The sequence below is a fragment of the Lampetra planeri genome, chromosome 57, assembly GCF_965212315.1.
Source record: "Lampetra planeri chromosome 57, kcLamPlan1.2.h2, whole genome shotgun sequence".
In the NCBI taxonomy this organism is placed as follows: Eukaryota; Metazoa; Chordata; class Hyperoartia; order Petromyzontiformes; family Petromyzontidae; genus Lampetra; species Lampetra planeri.
This window is the reverse complement of record NC_136163.1, coordinates 6,926,999-6,948,334: the sequence shown is the minus strand read 5'-3', so window position 1 is coordinate 6,948,334 and position 21,336 is coordinate 6,926,999. Positions and strand designations below refer to the sequence as shown.

At 47.5% G+C, this 21,336-nt stretch overlaps 1 protein-coding gene across 1 annotated transcript in view; it reads right to left on the bottom strand.

The window, feature by feature from the left end:
- GINM1 (glycosylated integral membrane protein 1) overlaps positions 1-20,148 on the bottom strand; it is a 29,646-nt gene extending 9,498 nt beyond the window's left edge. The window contains exons 1-5 of the mRNA XM_078618284.1: positions 20,027-20,148; positions 14,482-14,538; positions 7,488-7,587; positions 6,259-6,410; positions 1,264-1,423 (exon numbers count right to left, since the gene is read on the bottom strand). Of these exons, the coding sequence (XP_078474410.1) occupies positions 1,264-1,423; positions 6,259-6,410; positions 7,488-7,587; positions 14,482-14,538; positions 20,027-20,098 (541 nt within the window). The 5' untranslated portion in view covers positions 20,099-20,148. The remainder of the gene's footprint in view (positions 1-1,263; positions 1,424-6,258; positions 6,411-7,487; positions 7,588-14,481; positions 14,539-20,026) is intronic.
- Positions 20,149-21,336: the final 1,188 nt, after the last annotated feature.

Genomic DNA, 21,336 nt, shown 5'->3' with positions numbered 1-21,336 from the left:
GATTACGGAAGGATGAGAGACAGTGGAATGGTGTCAGGTTCGGTGTCTTGAGACCGGGTCTCAGGATCAGCATCTTGAGACCGGGTCTCAGGGTCGGTGTCTCCAGACCGGGTTCGAGGCTCAGTGTCTTGAGACTCGGCTCAAGGAGTCCATGTTTCAACATTCACTCAAAGTGCAACCTGCAGTGTGCATGCATTCACACTAATTGTGTTCGAAATGTTTGAGATAAATTTGCAGCACACACACTCTTCTATTGACATGCCACCCTAATGCTCAGAAAACTCACTGTTTGATCTCAGACATGTCATTTAAATCAACACACCCCTTACAGGCAATTAAATCTTTGTTAAAACACCCGTACAGTCACCACTCCATTTAATTAAACGATGTTTATGCCTTTTTTGCAAATCCTCCGTAGCATAAAAACATCGAAACATGGTGAGGTGCTTGATGTTTAAATAATGTAATGCAGCAGATTGTGTGTTTATGTTAATCAGCCGTGACTCTTCCTACCGTGGCAAATGGCTAAGGTAGTGCACAAATCATCTCATAAATCTTAATTCACATCACCTGCCTTCGTATGCTGCTGTCATTACAGTTAATCCGGGATTTTGCATCAACCTTGTGAGATTCGTACTGCAGTTAACATTTTCTTTCAGCGGTCCGGTAAGAGCGATACTGCATCAAATTAGAAATGTCACCGCTTTAAACCGTTGACTATTTATGGTGATGTGAAGATGTTACGTTGTATGTTTAAATACAGAGAGACCAGCGGTCTGGAGCAGATTTTAAAGACACTGATCCTGAAACTCCATCTCAAGACACTGATCTTATCACCCCGTCTCAAGACACTGATCTTATCACCCAGTCTCAAGACACTGATCTTATCACCCCGTCTCAAGACACTGATCTTATCACCCAGTCTCAAGACACCGATTCTGACACCCGGCCTCAAGACACCATGGCGCTTGTGCCAGGCCAGGTGCTGCACTTTTAACCCAAAAACCTCTATGATGGATAAGATTGTTCGTGAAAGCCGACGTGTTAAACTCAGGTGCACTTCAGTTTGTTGTCCTTCCCCCGCACCTCTGATTAGCACGTTTCCCTACGTACAGTGCGAAATAAGTTCTACATACATATACACACACTTTGAGGCCACGTGAAGTGTCGAAGGCTCACCGACAGGAGGTCACGGGACAGACCCAGGCGCCGTGGGTTTGCACGCATACCACACATGCACGCACGCCACATACTCACACGCACCTTTCCCCGGCGTGTTGGGCAGTGTGCCATAGGTGTCCGCGTCACGTGGCATGCTGTACAGCATGCTCTCCTCCATGGGCACGCTCCACGTTGCGCGCCGCACTTCGTTCTGCGACATTCCAAACGTCACCTCCAGCATCGGCACCAACGCCTGGGTCACCTGGGCGACGCGGCGGGGAGGGAGGGAGAGACACCCATCTTTGGCAGGAACCTCGACTTAGAAACCCTCGCATCACGATCCCATCCATCGAGTCGAGTCTACCAACCTCTGACCAACTTGGTTGCATGCAACCCGAGTTGCAAGTGTAGGGACATCTCTCTCTGCAACCGGTTGGCCGAAGTCGCGCAACGGAATCGGACTCGGTGTTTGAGTACCGAGCCTGCTTGGCGATCTGTAGCGACGGATTTCATTCGTCTCCCACGCCGTGTTGCACTCGTGAAGGAGGCTGATCGGTCGGTTTAATTTCCTCGTTTCGCATTTACTCGCTCAGACGTGTGACAGAGCAGTGGCAGGCTGTGAATAAGTTGTATTTGTGGGGCCTTTTTGTCGGTATCAAACAAGATGAAAAATATAAATGGGTTTTACCCTTTCGGGCAATAAAACAGGTGTTAAAATGTTCACACACCCAATAGATACCTTTTGCAAGGCATGAAGTCTGCATTAACCACACATACGTGTGGCAAAACACGCAAACAAACATGCTCTGACAATAATAATTATGTTATGCGTTGTCTTTGAAACTGATTGGCCTACACACGAGAGACAGCAGCAGCCTTCTTCATGGCCAAGTCTCAGCACCAGTGTCAGACCAGAGAATGCCAAAAGGCGAACAGCACAAAGACACTGCAAGTCCAGGACACTTAGAGCCCTGGTCGAGCAGTGATTGAGGGCTAATGATTGCGCAACCGATTGCTCAGTGTGGGCACAGCTTGCTAACAACAGCAATGTCAGTGCATACGTGTATGTACACACACACACACACGTAGGAGAGCGGTCGTGTAGCAGTTAGCGCACTGCGCTACGAACCCGGCGACCCAAGTTCGATTCCCGCTCATGGCCAACACGAGTGACGATTATTTTAACCGGTCCTGGGCTTCCCCTAGGTCGACTCATTCTCAAATGAGTACCTGGTGCGGTGTGTAAACATTGTCACTCGGGAGACAAAGGAAGCTGGGTGTGGTGCTGGCCACCCACCCCCTGGTGCGCCGTGCCGGCCTTCATCGGTGCTCGCTAACAGCACTTGACCCAACAGTGTGTTCAGGCTGAACGAGGGATTTGTGTCTTTGTGTGTACACAGCATCTAAATGCAATTGCATCTCAAGACTCTTTAGAAATAAACTCGAATAAAATGCTGATCAAGGGCCAAGTGGCTTTCTGTTATCAAATATTTCACTTGGATAATAATAATCCCTTGAGATGGATCATCTCGTCACTGACAAGGGTTTCAAGTGACACGCGCCGAAAAAAAAACCGCAGTGACAAGTTGCATACACACACACGTTAATAATACACACGACTCAAGCAGTGACACGTTGTACACACACTCACACGTTCATAATACACACGACTCAAGCAGTGCACGTTTATAGAATGCCAAACGTTTACGAGACAGCCAGCCAAGACGACACGGATAATCAGACACAGCCAAACACACAGATAAGTGGTGCACGCTGCCGCTTCAGACGGAATGTTTCTCCAGCTGCATCGGTTGTAAATGTTGCACGAGTATTCATGAAAGGGTGTAAGGTAAGTCGAGACTGGCGGCACATTTCCAGCGTATCCGCGAGATTGTTCCGTGCCTGTTCAGGCGGCCGTACGTACGTACGTACGTGCGTGTGTGTGTGTGTGCGCGTGTGTGTGTGCCAACTAGAGCGCGCCTGGGGCAGGTCACGTGCAAGAGAGAACTCAGCGCCCGGAACCAACTCACCGGGGTCCCACACCAACAACAGCGATGACAACAATGACAACTACGACGACAATGATGATGACAACAATGACAACTAAACGACGATGATGATGATGAACAAAACGTGCCAAATAAAGACCAGAGAGAGGGGGGATTAAGGCATCCATATAAATTACCACGGATATCTATTATTGGTTGGGCTATTCACCGCACAAACCGCCTGCTGCACGTGAACGCAATCGAGCCACAATCTCGACAGCAGCCGCTGCCGCACACCCAGAGGTGCGAATATAAAACAGGAGGAAAGTAGGCGAAGGTGGATCCCTGCAGTCGCTCGCCGTGGTCACCGCTGACCACGTAAGTTCCAGATAGCCTCTCATAATAAAATCTCTACTACCGAAAAACCCAAAGAATATAAATCTTTACTCTACCAATGCTGGCCAGATGCACCCACGCTTTACCCCACCACCCGTGAGCTGCCGATCAACTCTCCGCGGGGTACCCAGTTATACGACCACCTCTCGTTTTACGTGGGAGGTTCTGTTCTTGAAAAACGGCACGTAGCTCAAAATCGCGTGAAGTAAAATGTAATTTTCCCCATAATAAATAAAGGAAATGGTTGGGGTTAGGGAGAGCTATCAAACCTCACTCTTACGCCTACGTATTGAACTGATTACGGTAACATATTATATTTACAATACTACCATACATGTATTCAATAAAGTAACAGCCTATTTACAAAAAAAAATTGGGAAAACGAGAAGCTTTTTAAACACGTCAAGCAAGATGCGTGCACAAGACAAGATCTTGCGAAAGGCGCGCGAGAAGGAGATGCTGACTGGTGCTGCTGTCCGCGCTTGTGGTGGTGGTGGTCGTACTGCTGCTGCACCCGAGGCAGCGTCGCCACTCAGCTTTGCTGCCCCCACTAACAATGAGCTCGCAGCACATTCTGTGACACCGCAGCCCCACGGCACTGGAGACCGTCGCTTCGATGACAGCGCGCGCATAACAAAAAAAACAAGCGTAAATTAACCTAACGCGCCATTTCAACAAATCGCGTCACGTAAACCCGCGTAAAACGCGGGGCAACTGCGCCGGGCTGGGCGAACAGTGGCGGGGAGAGATTTAAGAAACTCACCCCCCGTTGTTTAAACTGCCTCGGCGGGAGATCGAATCGGTGACCACCGGGATCGCAAGTTCAGCACGCTGCTCACTATTGTATCACGGCAGCTTCGCGGTGGGGGCGGACGTTGTGCATTTTTTTTTACACGTGAAAATGGAAAGAGGGAAAAGATCAAATGTATTAAATTCCCAGCCTTCATACGGCTCATGGGGGAAGCAATTTAATTCGTGGGGGAGCGCTTGACTCATTCCCATTGCCGTTCGCCAACTCGGGCGCGTTAATAAATGAAGGCGACATCTCTCGAGAGGGGACGTGGAAATCTGTATGCATGCCGAGTCTGGTGGATAAAACATCTAAAAGCGTAAAAATAAAAAATAAACGCAGCCAGCCGGATGATGGCGAGATGGAATGTAACACGACGTGTGGCGGGTTTCTTCGGGGACTTCAGTTTCCTCGCGCGAAAAAAATACGCGGATCTCTTTGCCAAACATAGGGTGTAAATTTGTGTGTGTTTTTAAAGGACAACTGACGATTTCGATTGTTAACCTTTCGATTTAAAACAAATACTAACGATCTACCGCTCGATGGGCGTGCTCTATGATAACAACTTTGCTGCTCCCACGCAGAAGACTCGGCCAACTATGTGGACAGCAGAGCCACACCAATCAACATCAATCAACGTCAATCAAACTCCGCCGACTGTTGTAAAGATAAGGCAACTACTGGACTGTAGGGTAATCACGTGGATTTCGCATTAACCGGAGCACATATTTGTTCGGTTTAAGCACGTGACTTGTAATAAACATTTCCAAGAATAACAATATGCCACTGGTCTAAGACTATTAATTTAGGCTTAAGGCAAAATCCACGAGTTGTTAATTTACGGTTCAGATATTCGTCACTGGTGATGGCCGTAAGTGGGAATCGAACTCGGATCGCCAGGTTCGTAACACAGTGCGCTAACCACTGCACACGCGACAACAGCCACCATTCGACAGCCACCATTCGCCACTAAGTGGCGGTGACGTCACCACTGCGCTTGTGCCAGGCCAGGTGCACTTTGAGGCCACGTGAATTGTCGAAGGCTCGTTAACAGGAAGTCACGGGACAGACCCAGGTGGCATGGTTTGTAAATATACCACGCATGCACACACACACACCACATACTCGCACACACCACATACTCACACACACCTTTACCCGGTGTGTTAGGCAGTGTGCCGTAGGTGTCTGTGCCCTTTTAGCGCTGTTTTCTGTTTTCAAAGTTTGTGGGCAACCCTTTGAAAAAAATCTGGTTTTTTTTGCCAGGGAAAGTGCCCCCCTATTTTAGACCGACAAATAAGACACAGATAGACACAGAGCTCGTGAAATTCACACTCCGAACCTTCGTTGGAAATCAATAGAAAGGCAACCCCGTGTGGATAAAGCGGTCAATGTAAGAAACTCAAAAGTAGTTCTGTAACGTCACGTTCTGGGGGTCATTCTTGGACACAAAGTGGTGACGTCTCCCGCAATGAGCGAGTCGAGACGCGTGCAGGAGATGCGGTGTCCTCACAGCGTTCCGACCGACGCCATCAGGCGAGCAACAGGGTCGGGGTGCCAGCGAGTGAATGTGTGCGAGTGTGAAAGTGAGCGAGCATACAAAGACAAAGGTCCCCCGTGTAGCCTTCACAAACTGCTAGACAAGTGCTATGAGCGAGCACCTATGAAGGCCGGCAAGGCACACGAGGGAGCGGGTGGCCAGCACCACGCCCGGCCGCCTTTGTCTCCCCAGTGGCAATGTTTACACACCGGACCAGATACTAATTTTAAGCTAAGTCGACCTAGGAGAGGACCAGGACCGGGTTTAGATATACCTCAGTGATGTTGGTGGCCATGAGCGAGAATCCAACCCGGGTCGCAGGGTTCGTAGCGCAGCGCGCGATTCTACCACACACGCACACAAACACGCACGCACGGTCTCACCTGCGTCGAGTCGATGTCCGTCACCTGCAGCTGGGCCACGATGCCCGGCCGGCCTGGCTGCCCCGAGATGGGAGACTCGAGCACGAGCACACGGAGACTCACGGGGGACGACCACTGCTGCAACACCGACACTCCATCAGTGGCCAGCTCCGCTAGTACACACACACACACACAGACGAACGATATAATAAGCTATAACATAAATCAGAATCAGAAGCTGTATTTATACTGGAGGAATCCGATGAGCTATAAAGTTATTTTTCACAGATGTCCAGTCGGGGCATGGGGTAATAACGTCACAACAAACAGGACAAAAACACGATAGGAGTGCAAAGTACAAGAAAGGTAAATAAAACAAACGCGTACAAATACAACTAAACCATCCCCATACTATTCTTGGTTCTTTCGGTAAAGTCACGTAGAAGGGAAAGAATAAAATAATAAAAATATAAAACAATACAATTCTCACGACGTTTCGACTGCAACACAAGCAATCATCATCAGGTGTGATTGCTTGTGTTGCAGTCGAAACGTCGTGAGAATTGTATTGTTTTCTATTTTTATTATTTTATTGTTTCCCTTCTACGTGACTTTACCGAAAGAACCAAGACAATGAATCCCTGCAGTCACGAAAGCTTTAAATCAAAATTCACCCCATCCTACCAGACAAAGCCTACTGAGGTATTAACTTGTTTTTCAACAGCGACCTGGCCACAAATGATAGCTCAACAAAGTGGCCCATCATTTGGACATTTGTCGCAGACACACACAAAGATGATATAATACACTATAACATGCAGATCATCTATCACAGACACACACACACGAACGATGTAATAAACTAGAACACAAAGATCCTCTCGCACAAGACACCCACATACGGATAATGTAATACACTATAACATACAGATCCTCTAGCAGAAACATACATATTTAGAGGATATAATACACACACACACATACACACAACACCACTTGCAGATGCACATACATTTGCCCCAACCGTCTGTTGAAGGCTACATGGGGGACCTTTGCCTGCATGTGTTTTTTGAAACCAATTTGCTGAGCAGAGCCCCAAAGACCCAAAACGTGAAGCTTTGGAGAAGAGACGATGATGATGGGGAGGGAATTCAAGTGGAGCAAGTGCGAGGGAAATACGCAGCAAGAGAGACGTTGCGACCTTCAGTGCGGTGTCTCAGCACACCGAGTGTGCGCGTGCGCGTGCATACCCACGTCAGCCTGGCAATCCACACGAGTCACCACATTGCTGCCCACGGGATGCGTGTTCACAGAGACTTTACCCTCGCTCACCGTCACGTCCAAACGAACCTGCGTGCGCGCACACAAACATACAAAGATCCCCCCCCCGGTAAAGCTCCGTCGTTAACAGATTGTTGGGCCAAGCGCTGCGAGCAAGCGCCCATGAAGGCCGACGGGACACACTCGTGGGCGGGTGGTAACAACACACCTTTGCTGCCTTTGTCTCCCCCGTGCGCCGATGTTTATACACCCCGCTCCAGGTACTCATTTAAGGTTGGGTCGACCGCGGCGAGGCTCGGGACCGGCTCAAATATTTACCGCTGTAATTTGTCACGAGAAGACACTGAACTCATTATGCTTGTGTGCGTTCTGGAGCCAGAAGTGCCGTTCTCAGATACTGCACGGGGATGTACACACATACACACGAATCTTGAAGAGGCTCCCAGCACGTGGGGCGAAACGTCGGGCATCGCGCAAGTCAACACGTAGTAGTGTGGTGCAACCCGAATAACACTTTGGAGAGTGGTGCACACAGCCCTAATTCTGGATGAGGGCCTCGGGGAGTTATTTTCCCACGGTGCGCCAGGCTGGTATGGATTGGTGAAGATGGGGAGCAGAGGCTTGGAAGCATAACATTGCAGCATGACAATGACTTTTTGCCGCATTGTTGTGGTGTGGTGATTGTCCCACACGATCCCTGGGACCAGAGTAATCAAGAAGGGCGGAGCAAACACTCCACGCTCCGATCGGTTAGGGCACGGGCGGCAAAAGGATTGGTCGGAATGTTAAAAATGGAAAAGAGCTGGAGGGTTGGGTGAGCGTCAGGTGGGACGGTTAGGCCAGGTGAGGGTAAGAGAGGGATGATTGGTGGAGACGGAGGGCGAGGAAGTGCGGAGCCAGGAGGAGGTTAAAAAGAGGGAGCGGGAGGCGGAGTTCGGGACGTTGCGGGAGAGAGCGAGAACCAGAGTGTGGACCCGTGCCGTGGAATAAAGACCTTACCTTGTGCACAAAGAAAAGGGCCAGTCTGCTTTCAGTGGTGAAGATGATAGCAGTGGTGATAACACGTTGTCGTTATGGCCAGAGTGGTGATTAACATGTTCTCGTGGGGAGTTGATGATAGCGATGATGACCTTGGTGATCGTTATGTTGTAAAAGGTACGCTGGTGTTTGTCGCAATGCTGAAGACCGCTGGCAGAATGTAAAAATGTCAACGTTTGGCTCAGCGCACGTGAGCCCACGCTCGCTTGAGCCTGAGTTTTGACAATTTAGACTCCCAGGAAGGAGCGAGCAACTTAACTGCACTTTCAGAGCCAATTTTAGAAACGAGACTGAAATTCTCGTGACGCTCCTGTGGCCTCCCTCTTCCTTCTCCCCGCTGCCGTTATTCAATCTCTGGAACATTCACCGCTGGCTCTGCTAAGTCCTTCAATGTACAGTAGTCCCTCGGTTAACGAGTGACATCGGTTAATGGTTTGTCGGTCAACGTTTCGCCTCCCATAGGAACCCCCATGGTTTCGACTGACGATAACATTTTGTCTAGTGGAATGTTTACGTTATGCACGCGGGTCGCCAATTTCGGCCAATCCCTCAGCCAATCGGCGACGCCAATTGATGCCCTCCTTCAAAAAGTTGTGAATGGAGAGGAGCGAAGGAGGCACAGCAGACAAATCTTGACGGTTTCTTGAGAAAGAGGCCAAGATTGGAGCCATCGATATCTGGAGCCAGCAGTTCTGGACCTCCAGAGGTTCGAATGGAAGGAGACTCTCCTTCCAAAAATACATCTTCTCCTACCTCAATGTATCCTGCAACCCCATTAAGCCAGCCAACTTCTTAGAACAAGACAGTAACTGTTATGCTCTATTTATTCATTAATTAACGATGTTTCTAATAATATTAATCCATCAGTACGTTCTTGTAATGTTAATTTATTATTAATGAGTGTTTAAATGTTAGAAACTATTTTTTTGGGTTCAAACAGGTCAACTCACGATCGTTTTCTAACGTTTTTTAAATCTGGGTTAGATCGTGTAAATATCAACGTGTCATTAACCCGTCAACACCCGACACAGCCGCTTACAACAAGGTTAGTCACGTAAACAACACGTGCCAATTAGTGACGACTTCAGCCCACCGCTGTGTTGAAAAGTAAATCCACAACATTTACAATTCGAGTACTGTAACGTTGGATGCAATTACCAGCGAAATGTCACGGTACTAAAATTGTAAATGTTGTGGAATTACTCTCCAACACACACCGGTGTGCTGAATCGGTAACCGATTGGCACATTCCGTTAATGTGACAAACCTGACTAAATTGGGTTGTGTCGGGTAGTGGTGGGTTCACGACACATTTATACTTACGCGATCTAATCCAAATAAAAACGTTATCATAAATATCCTGTCGCAAGTGCCTACGTGTCAAATGGTCTCGGAACGAATTAATGCGTTTTACAGCTAATTCCTATATTCGGTGAACAGATATTTCGGTGAACAGTAGTTTTCGTGTAAAGCGGATTAGAAACGTTAGCCGGGGGGACTACTGTACTCATGTGTCCCCGATGAAATCACTCGTGCGTCCACCGGGCCTGCAACGAGGGAAACCGGCGTCTCGTGCCGACTCCCTGCTCGAATGGAGCCATCTTACGTTAAGCAGCCTTGTTCCAGCTGTGACAAGTCCACGTTCCTATGGTGGGGACTCGTCCATGCCTAACCTGGCAAAATTAGAGTTCAAAATTTTTTATTTTACTATGGGCCACATGAAAAGTGTGGATAAGACGACAATTGAAAGGATCTGAGGAGTACTCCCCGTTATATCACCTTCCTCCAGGGAATCGCAAACGTTGGGTGATGCACTGCTCTGATAAATAAACACCTCTTCTCGGGAACGAATGCTGGTAGCACAATAGGAATAAAATTGCGTTCGCAGAGATAAATAATCAAGGCCTGCTGATATTTGGGATGAATGGAAGGCGGGTGTGGAGGGCTGGTGATCGCAGGCAACACTTGGGAGGTGGCAGGGGAAGAGAAAGGCCACAATCTAAATGGACGTCAGACATCAAACGCCGGATGGGATGGAAGCGGTCCCGCAATTGAAAGATGAAGCAAAGGGCAGAGCAGAAGTTTGAGACATCCGGTTGTTGGCAATGGTTACGCCTCAAGAGCCCACAAGATCAAAGAGAAGAGAAAGAAAGGAAAATTATGATGTCGGGCAGAGCTGGGTCCGAGCAGGAATTGAACTTTTGACCTTCGGATTGCAAGTCGAGTGCTCTGACCACTGGCGCCCGCCGGCCAGATGACATAAGAATGATGCACAAGTGCCTTTATTAACGAAGCGCCCTTCGTTAATATGCTTGAATGGATGAAGGCCTCCAACGCTTTGTCGGCCACGGGGATTGTTTGACCGTAACTTTACGCCATGCAGGCCAGCGTGCGACGGTGAAGTGGAGAGCTCAGGAAATGGTTCCGATATAATTCCTCACTGATGGTTGTCACGGTTGGGAATCCAATTTGGGCTGTTGGGTTTATAGCGAAGTGCGTGAACCGCTGCGCCACCGCTCCCCATTTACAAATTTGCTGCAAAATTTTACAATCTGCCACCAGTCACACACAATGTTCTCTCGTTAAACTAGCTAATGACATCACAGGGTCCTTTTAGCCAACGGTACAGAGGTGGCCAAGTGGCTGAGCGATTACAGTCTCGGAGAGAGCACTACTGAGAGCCTGGGTTCGAATGCGGGTACGTGCGTACGTACGCCTTCGGAACGGGAAAGCGTTAACCTGGCAAAATTCGAGTTCTAAAAATAGTATTTTACTATGGGCCAAATGAAAAGTGTGGATAAAAGAGTCTGAGGAGTACTCCCGTGATATCACCTTCCTCCAGTGAATCTCCAACCTTGGGTGATGCACTGCTCTGCTAAATAAACACCTCTTCTCGGGACCGGATGCTAGTAGCACGATAGGAATCAAATTGCTTTCGCAAAAAATAAAAAGCACTCTACACGAGGGATGAGTTTGAGATTAAAACGTTTCGCTGCGCCATCGTTTAGACCAGGGGTCCTCAAACTACGGCCCGCGGGCCACATGCGGCCCGCCGAGGACATTTATCCGGCCAATGGTCACTAATTGGGCTGCGCTGGTGAGCACTAATTGGGCTGCGCTGGTGAGCACTCATTGGGCTGCGGTGGTAGGCACTGATTGGGCTGCGCTGGTGAGCACTGATTGGGCTGCGGTGGCGAGCACTGGCCCCCTGTTTAAAAAGTTTGAGGACCCCTGGTTTAGACCATCTTCGTGCGAACAACTGTGATGGCCATGCGACTCCTCCATCAGCAAGAAAAGCACAAAAGTGACAGCATTAGAGTGGCGTTGCTTCCCGTGACATCACATTTTCCTTTCGATCAGAAGCAATAAAACATTTGCATTATCTGAAATTTTAAAGCCGGGAAACTTTTTGTTCGTTTTAATCCAAATATTGGGAACAACATCCTTACTTTACGACCTGATTGCACGACGGGATCCAACTTTTGTTTGCAAGTTAAAGGAGGCTGCTAAGGCTTTCTGGTCACCCACAGAGATGCAAACACACACAAAGAGGTATTCACCACACGTAAATAAACTCAGCATAACACTGTGAGCCAACACCATGAGATGTCCTGCTAATTTATAACCAATGAACTACACTAATGGACACAAATTGATTGTGCCAAGGACAATATTTAAGTGCATTCCACTGCTGAACGGGAGCCGTTTTCTCATCGTCTATTCTTATTCCGAGCTGCGATATACACGTGTGTGTGTGTGTGCGCGTGCCTCCCTGGGGAGCGGTAGTGTAGCGGTCAGCGCGCCGCACTACGAACTTGACGGCCCGAGTTCGATTCCCGCTCGTGGCCAACACCAGTGATGATTATCTGAACTGGTCCTGGCCCTCTCCTAGGTCGACTCGGCCTTCAACGAGTAAACGTCACCACGAAGTAGACAAAGGCGGCCGGGTGCGGTGCTGGCCACCCACCCCCTCGTGTGCCTTGCTGGTCTACATCGGTGCTACTCACTAATAGCACTTGTCCCAACAGTCTGTTAAGGCCATATGGGGGATCTTTGTCTTTGTACGTACCTCACAGCCCCACGTGTTGTCTCTCAACCCCAAGTGGCGGGAAAAAATAAATAAATTTGCAATTAAATTTTTAAAAATTCGGTATTAACGTTTCAAAACGCGTTGACAGCCCCACGTGAATGCGTTCGCTCGGGCGCTGCCAAGTACCCACGCTGACTGGATTAAGTGACTTGCGGGAACAAAAACACGTGAGAAGCCATTATTTTTCTTTTTCAAATGTGATAAAAAAATGTTCAGCCCAGACAGTGATTGAGTTGAAAGAGCTTGACTCACAATCGGCAGAGAAGACAAATCCTGGTTGGGGACTCAAGATACCCCGTCACCTTCATCGTGCTGTTCAAAATCATCGTCGTCATCGTCCTTTTAGGTTTCATATGAGGAGGCGCCCGTTTTCAGGAAGTCAGCGAGGGTTTTTTGTTGATATCGTGTCCTCTGCTATAGGAATATTGAATTTTCACTACGAAGCAACAAATAAAAATGAGTAGGGATGAAAGCCGACTTTAAGTTTTTTAATCTATAACTTGTCAAGACAATCCCCACTGTGTATTGTGGTACTATATTTTTCTATCCCCAAGGAATGATTGAAGGAGTGGTGCTGCAGTGGTTAGCACCCCCCAACCCTAGCAGCCCGAGTTTAATTCCTACAGCATAGGAAGGCCTTCACTCAGCAATGTATTGACAAAGGGCTGAAATTTATTTTCATATTTTTAGGTTTTTTCGGTAAAGTCACGTAGGTAAAACATCAAAATTAATGAAAATTAAATAAAAATAAAAATCACGACGTTTCGGAGGCAACACAAGTCTCCGTCATCAGTGTTGCCTCCGAAACGTCGTGATTTTTGTTTTTATTTTATTTTATTTTCATTAATTTTGATGTTTTACCTACGTGACTTTACCGAAAAAACCTAAAAATATGATTCCTTGCAGTCACGAAAGCTTCAAATCTAGAATTTATTTTCATTATTACGTATGAATGATAGATCAACTTGATCATCGACTTGGATTTGAATCTATAACCTTCTGACTACAGCAATAGACCAGTAGTCATACACTGGTAGTAGTCATTCTACATATAATTTTTTTTTAATAAAATGGAGCCTGTCATGAGAATGAGCAATGTCCCCCAGTGGCTTAGAGGCTCTGACCTGACCGTTACAAATCGCTCAACTCCTTTCCTGTTCTCAGACCTGTGCAAGAAGCGTAGTAGCGCAGTTGTTTTTTAAGACGCGGCTCACCACAGAGAACCGAAGCGACACGACCGCCGCCATTCTACGATAGCCGGTGCCAAACTGTGCCACACGCCCTCCCGCATGGTCTTGTGGGAGCCTCGGCACCGATTAAAGTTATTTGATTTTTCTTCCGGTTTCAGTTTTATGATGTGCACGTACGTCGTCGGAAGGGAAGCAAAAGGAAAATTGATGAAGTGCACGTACGTCATCGGAACGGCAAAGGGTTGAGAGAGACACTCGGCAGCTTGAACCAAGGAATCAGTGGTCGCTGGTTCTGTGTCTGTGACACAGTCATTGGGAGCAATCGTCAAAACAAATATCCCCATCGAACAGCTCAAGCCTCCTGTAGGTCACGCAACTGTGGTTATTGTTGTTGGTGGTTATTGTTGTTGTGTTGCTGGCCACACCACAACTCCTAACCAACGTGCTCGACCAGACTTAATATATGCCCACTAACACCACTTGCCCCCAACAGTCTAGAAGGCAGAGCAGAGGCACCTTGGTGTTTTTGTTCTGCTTTGCCGTGTGCCTGTGGGTGGTGGCTGGCTAATTGGGATGGAGGTGGATGAAGAGTGTGACACACCAACTGTGCCAGTGTTAATTAAACGCAATGAAGAGTGGTCTCACCTCAAACTGCCGGGACTGGTTGAGCGATTGTACCAGCACGTTGATTTGAGCATTGCTCTGTAACAACAACAAGAGTGAAATCATCATTAAATTATCCTCACGATTACCATTATCAGCATCATAATTTCACGTCAGTCAATATCATGTGAATGTACGTTATACAATCATTTTTAAACCCCTACCATTGTTATCATCACTGCATCATTCCCATCGCCTTCATAATCAGCATCATAAATGTATTAACAATTATCATCATCATATTCATGTATATTGTTGTCATGTAAATGTAAAATATTTCATCATGAACATGACAAGCATTGTTATCATTATTACCACCACTATTAATGGTATTACCATCACAATCAACAAGATCAAATCAGCTGCAATCTTTCCAAACATTTCCATCATCACATTGATTAATATCACCATTATCATCATCATCCCACAATCAATCTCAGTGTTTCCCTGCTCAGAGGAGCCAGAAGTAGAAATTACACAATACCATGTCAGGGACCATCCTCTCCATAAGAGAACGACTGCTGAAATCCCACAAAGCGGTTCTAATTTTACACATCCAGGAGGAATGGATGATGGACTGAGTCGATCCTGAACTGGGATTTGAACTCACGACCTTGAGGTTGAACCCTTTTGTCACTATGGACGAGGGCCTCACAACCCCATGCAGGTAGAGGGCGATTATTTGACCATGACCATACCTGACAACAACAAACGCCCAGCGCACTTTCAATAGCTAGGAGGGCCAAAGTATTCTCTCTTATTATAATGCTTAATTTGATTAGGGCTACACGCTGACACATTTTCACACTAAAGCCCATGTCTGGCACAGAATGCTGTTTTCGCGAATAATTGCAGGAACCCTGAAGCCCCCTGTAAGTGCATGAGATGAGCAGACAAACGCACTTGCACAACTTCCTACAGACCAAAATCATTTGAAAGCAATCGCGTAATACAGGCACGCGGTGACGTACGCACATACACCACTACATGTATAGTCAGCCTGTCAACCCACTGCAGGAAGATGACTTCCCCACGCCGAGTGGGTCATGGGGGTTTATTGTCATACTTCAGCACGCCGGGCAGTGTTGGGTTTGGTGAAGGTGGGGGGGGGCATAAGTGTGGGACAAGAGATACAATAGAATGATTGTTTTCTGCACTATCCCCTGCTGACAACAGAGACCTGCAGCAGCCAATAGTACCCGTTTTTTTTGGTACGGTGGTCGCTCATCCCAAGTACTATCGCGGCCCAAACCTGCTGAGCTGTTTCGATGATGAGGCCGGGCGTATTCCAGTTGATGTGATCGTAAGCATTATGAATACGCGCAAAAAAAACAAGGCTTTTCAGTGTCGCCATGCCCCACGAATGACCTCAGGGTGTCATTGACTTTCCACTGCTGATCCCGAGCCAGCAATGGAAATTGTAATCATTAACCGCGGTGGGTCAAGTTTATCCAAACACTTCCAAGTGTTGTCATCAAATGTAGTCTCGTGAGCGCCAATGTTGACAACGCTGCGGTGGCCACATTCCCGTGACTCCCGTGACGTGGCTGGCCTTTCCATCGGATGGCAAGTTTTATATAAGACTCACAGTAATAATAATGATAAGTAGTAGGCTGATTATATATTCCAATTAAGTCGCAAAACTCGTTCTCAAGAGAGTCCAGAATTGTAACGTTTGATAAACGTCATGAATGAGCGTTTGGCTCCATGTGGGAGGAAACTGACCACACACACACACGAGGCGGGGGTGATGCTCAAAGCTCCATACAGATAAATTTAATCCACAGACTCACAGTAGCGAGTGCACTAAATCTATCTGCGGACCAAACTCGTTGCTGTACTGCCATCTCGGATCAGCTCACAGGCCCACGCCTACGACACCGGGTACGTTTACTGGTGGTCATCCACCCAATACATTTCCAGACTTGACGAGGCCGAAGAACACCCATGCATACGAGGGGAAAACACTCAAGACTCTCACCACTTCCAAAGAAGCTCGCAGCCTACAACACTTGCCAAGCTCTGGTGGACATTCAACCCGTACTTCCGATGAGCACGGTTGACATACGTACACACTTAACCAGGGTCAACCCCGTTTGCAGTCTGAGATCTGATGAGATTGGGTGCATTTATGGCGACCTCGCAGGTGACAGGACTCATTTTATCCAATGCAAAGCAACGATGATGGACTAAGACGATGCCCAACAAGGATTTTCACTTCAATGCATTGCGTGCAAAATATTAAGAGGGCACAGTATTACACGGCGAACCATTTTGGCAATTTGCGCAGCTCACAGCTGTTGAGTCTGATGTGATGAGGCTGTTAAAGAGCGTGTGACATCATCATTGGCACACAATAGTCGTTGCAAGCTACCAGAGAGAATTCAATTTATGCCACTATCAAAGGGTTTGCACAGACCTTGCTTACAAAAGGGACAATGGATCTCAATTGGCTTATGCATGGTTAAATTAAGGATGCCGATTATAATTATTTAAGAGATGATGGATTATCACCTGCTTAAAAAACCATCGCTCATTTAAAAGCTACTGACTCTTAATAGGCTCTCACATTTTAACTACAAATTTTTTTCATTTACCAATTAAAACATACTGAGATTTATAGCTCTTTTGAGAATCAACCTGGCTATAAATGATAGCTCAACGAAATGGCTTATTGTGTGCAAATTTACATCAGTCAAACACTATAAACGCATGTTGATTCTAAATGCGGAGGGAAAAACAGGACCCGGAAAAAAAATCAGCGCGACCACGGGGAGAGAGACACGCAAACTCCAAATATACAGCAGCAGGCGTCAGGGTCGGGATCGAACCCACGACCTCCTGTGTACCAGGCGAGGTAGTCAACATCTCCTGGCCACCAGCCATGATGAATCCACTGCTTGATGAAGGCTCCCCGAGGCGAGAGCCATGGGGCCTGTGATGTGAGATCCCACCAAGCAACCGCACACAACAACTGATTTCATCGCTCCATCGCCACAACACCCCTGGGGCATCGTTGCCTCTCTTCGCTGCCACTCCGTCATTGTTCTCGCCTGCTGGCGCATCATCCCTTCTAACGACGTGTCCTGCCCAAGCCCGCAGTTGCCAAAAAAGTGATTACGCTGTAGTAATAATATCACGACAGACAATGCCCTCTCACATTGCTGAATGCAGGACATGAATCACGAGAGGTAATGCTTCTCAATAATCTCTCACCTGGCTAAATTAATGACTTAAATCAACAGAGACAATTAACCTCAATGACCTTTCACCTGTTTACAAAATAGACCACAATCGCAAAAATACGAATCCAGATGGGGTCTCGTGGTCAAGTAAAGTAAATATTTTTTGAGATAATGAATCTCAATGTGCCGTTATTCATCCTGGAGATAATTCAACTCAAAGGACACGGACGACATAACAGAACTAATAACGGCTTCTCATCGAGTTAAATAATGGTCATCAATCATCGAAGAGATGAGATAAATTTAATTACTTAAGTTTATATCTCAATGAAGTCTTCACCCAGTGATATCAATCAGAGCACATCGACGCTCGTTGGGCTCTTACCTGGTTAAAACACACCAATTATTTCCACAAATTATTGAGATAAATCTCAATATGCCTCTCACCTGTTTAATATGCTATCAATCACAACACGTGAGTGAGTCTGCGTGGGTTCATACCTCTGATTAAATTGAGGATGCCATTGATTTCAGAAATCAATCTCAAATCGCTCTTCTCACGTGGCTAAATAAAGGTTGTCAATCAACGTAAGAGCTTCATGAATTTCAATGACCTGCCCACCTGGTTAAATAAAGTAGGAACATTTATTCGGAAGCAATTGCGGTAAACAGCCAAGGATGGAACGATTCCTAAGAGCAAGATCATCGAGGAGATGGAGTGGTCAAATCAGTTTGTGTGCAGGCGCCTCGTTGGATATTTATTCCGAGGATCGTGGTGGGGAGGCGTTCATCCAGCTGTTGATTGCCATGGCCGATGATGATGAGGACCTGCTCGTGTACTCTCAGTTCAATAGACCACGACATCAAAACTCTTAGACGGTTATATAAAGATGTCAACTCTGGAAGATAATGCATTTTAATATAATCTTACCTGGTTACATGAATAACACCAACACATTATTCGACGATAGCTATGCTTTATGCCACTCACCCGGCTATAATAAAGAAAATCGAATGATGAATCACAAGAGAACACAAAAACTCAACGTGATCCCACCCAGTCAATCAAATTACACGAATTAAAAAACACACTAAGATTGCAATGTATTCTCAGCCGGTTGAGTAGCGGGCGTTAATAACGCCACACGCAGGATCTCAATGTGCTCAGGCGAGTTTTAATCGAGGACTTTAATATTAGATTCAAGAGACAATTGAACGTCGCTGGGCACTCGCCTGATTAAAGGAGGAGACAATCTCACAAGTGCACACTCCCCATGGTTAAATAATGGCCAACCGGTAACACGAATCGCGCACATCACCAAACGCGTAGCGGGCACTGCACATCGCGCTTGAGCAGAACCCGCAGTACACCAACACACGCACATGCCGCCGCATCCCCTTTCATAATTCACTGCTGGACGAGAGGACCTTCTGATGCCGTGAGAGATTGTTTTTTTTTCTTAAACCCATACCAATGCCTGTCAGTGGGGGTGGGTTGATGAAGCAATAGCATCAGTTGGGCGGCATCGAGGTACAAGGCACAGCAGGCAGAGCAATCCTCCACGAAGCCTGCGATGACCCCAGCGCCTGCTTGGCTTTGCGGGACGAGGCGAGGATGGCAAGGGCACATTGTTGACGCTTTTCGGCACGAGATGTAGAATCCTTTAACGTTCATCAACGAATCAAGACCCCCTCACCCCACCCCCAGTATAGCCTCTAACAGACTGTTGGGGCAAGTGCTGTTAGCGAGCACCTATGAAGGCCGGCACAAACTCGAGGGGGGTGGGTGGCCAGCACCACACCCGGCCGCCTTTGTCTCCCCAGTGATGTTTTGACGCACCACACCAGGTTTCTCATTTGAGGCCGAGTCGACTTAAGGGAGGCCCAGGACCGGTTCAGACAATCGTCAGCGGTATTGGCCGCGAGCGGGAATCGAACTCGGGTCGCCGGGTTCGTAGCGCAGCGCTAACCACTACACCACCGCTCCCAAAATCACGCACACACACAGTGACACATCCACGCAAATACCACATTGCACGCGTAGTTAGAATCCTAATAAGTGGGGTTTTTTTAAACCACGCAATTGCTAAAAAGGTAAATTGCAACATTTTAAAAGGTAAAAAGCTACCACCTCAAAGCCCGGTGCCTCCGTGCTCTTAACCGGCTAAGGTCGCCCTCAACCCCGGCCGACATTTCAGGCCAGAGCGTGGTCTCGCTAGGCCGCAGCCGGTCCAACGGTACGCGGCAGCGCATTTCAGCGCGGGGACGGGGAGGGAAACAAATAAAACAAACCAAGGCTGATGATTATCCATTTTAACGACTGACGTCTCACGCGTTCTCACCTCTGCGCTGACGCCAACGAATGCCGCGTTCGCGAAGACGGCGAACAGGACCACAGCGCCCGCTTTCGCCATTTTACACCGCTTCTTGTTGTTATTCTGTGCGCGGACTGACGTCACCGCGATGTGCGTATACCGCGGTGACGTCATGACGTCGATGTTTCTTTTCGAACGCGTTGACGTCATCGCGCAACCCGAAACGGGCAGTCCCCGGGTTACGGAATGGTTAGGTTCCCTAGAACGATGCGTAACCCGAATTTTCCGTATGTCGGAAACTGAACATTCCCCCCCCCCTAGTGAAGCTCGAGCAAAGCGTAAGGCTGCCCGCCTTACGCCTGCTGTGCAGTAATCACCCGCAACCTCACCGCGCTGCGATTAACGTAACTAACGCAAACGTTTCCGCGTATTTAATTTTTTGTAACATGATTTATGGGAGCGTTTCCGTAAGGCCAGATTTCCCAAAGTCGGGTCTTCCGCAACCCGGGGACTGTCTGTACATATACAGTCCAGTTGATCATCGATTATCCGTCACTGTGCGATTATCCCGATTCCAACATTATCCGGCGGCCCCGGCAAAATCGCTCCAAAGGCCGTAACCAGTCCGGCGATCGGCAGGCACCACATGCGTGACAAACAACCAGTAGCTATGCTTTATTGCAGTGTAAAATATTGTATACGGTACATTATACACAACTTACAACCTAATTAAAATACTGCACGTGCATACACAACACCCCATGTAGAGTCTTCGAGATCGGAGAGGAAAGTACGGTACAGAAAATACAGTAACTTCTTCGAGTGGGATATTGATTTTTGTCTATTTGTATGTTTACGTATAACAATTTCATACAAAATATACATAACACCAAAAAACATGTCATACAAGAATGTGCAAAAATGAGTTATTTTAAATAATGATGAGCAATTATCCGGTGTTTTAATAACCGGTGCCCCCTCCCCCCCGAAGGCTAGGAGATGTTAACTACCTCGCCTGGTACACAGGAGGTCGTGGGTTCGATCCCGACCCTAACGCGTGCTGCTGCTGTATATTTGGAGTCTGCGTGTTCTCCCTGTGATCGCGCGGATTTTTCTCCGGGTCCTCTAGGGTTTCCCTCCACATTTAGACACATACATTGAGATTATTTAGATTATTTTGGTGCTATAAATGCCCAAATGAGGGGCCACTTTGTTGAGCTATCATGTGTGATCAGGGGAAAGTTGAGTTTTATTTGTGTGTGCTTTGCACTCCTATCGTGTTTTTTCCATGTTCTTTGTTGTTGTAACGTTCTTAACCGCCCCGACTGGACATCTGT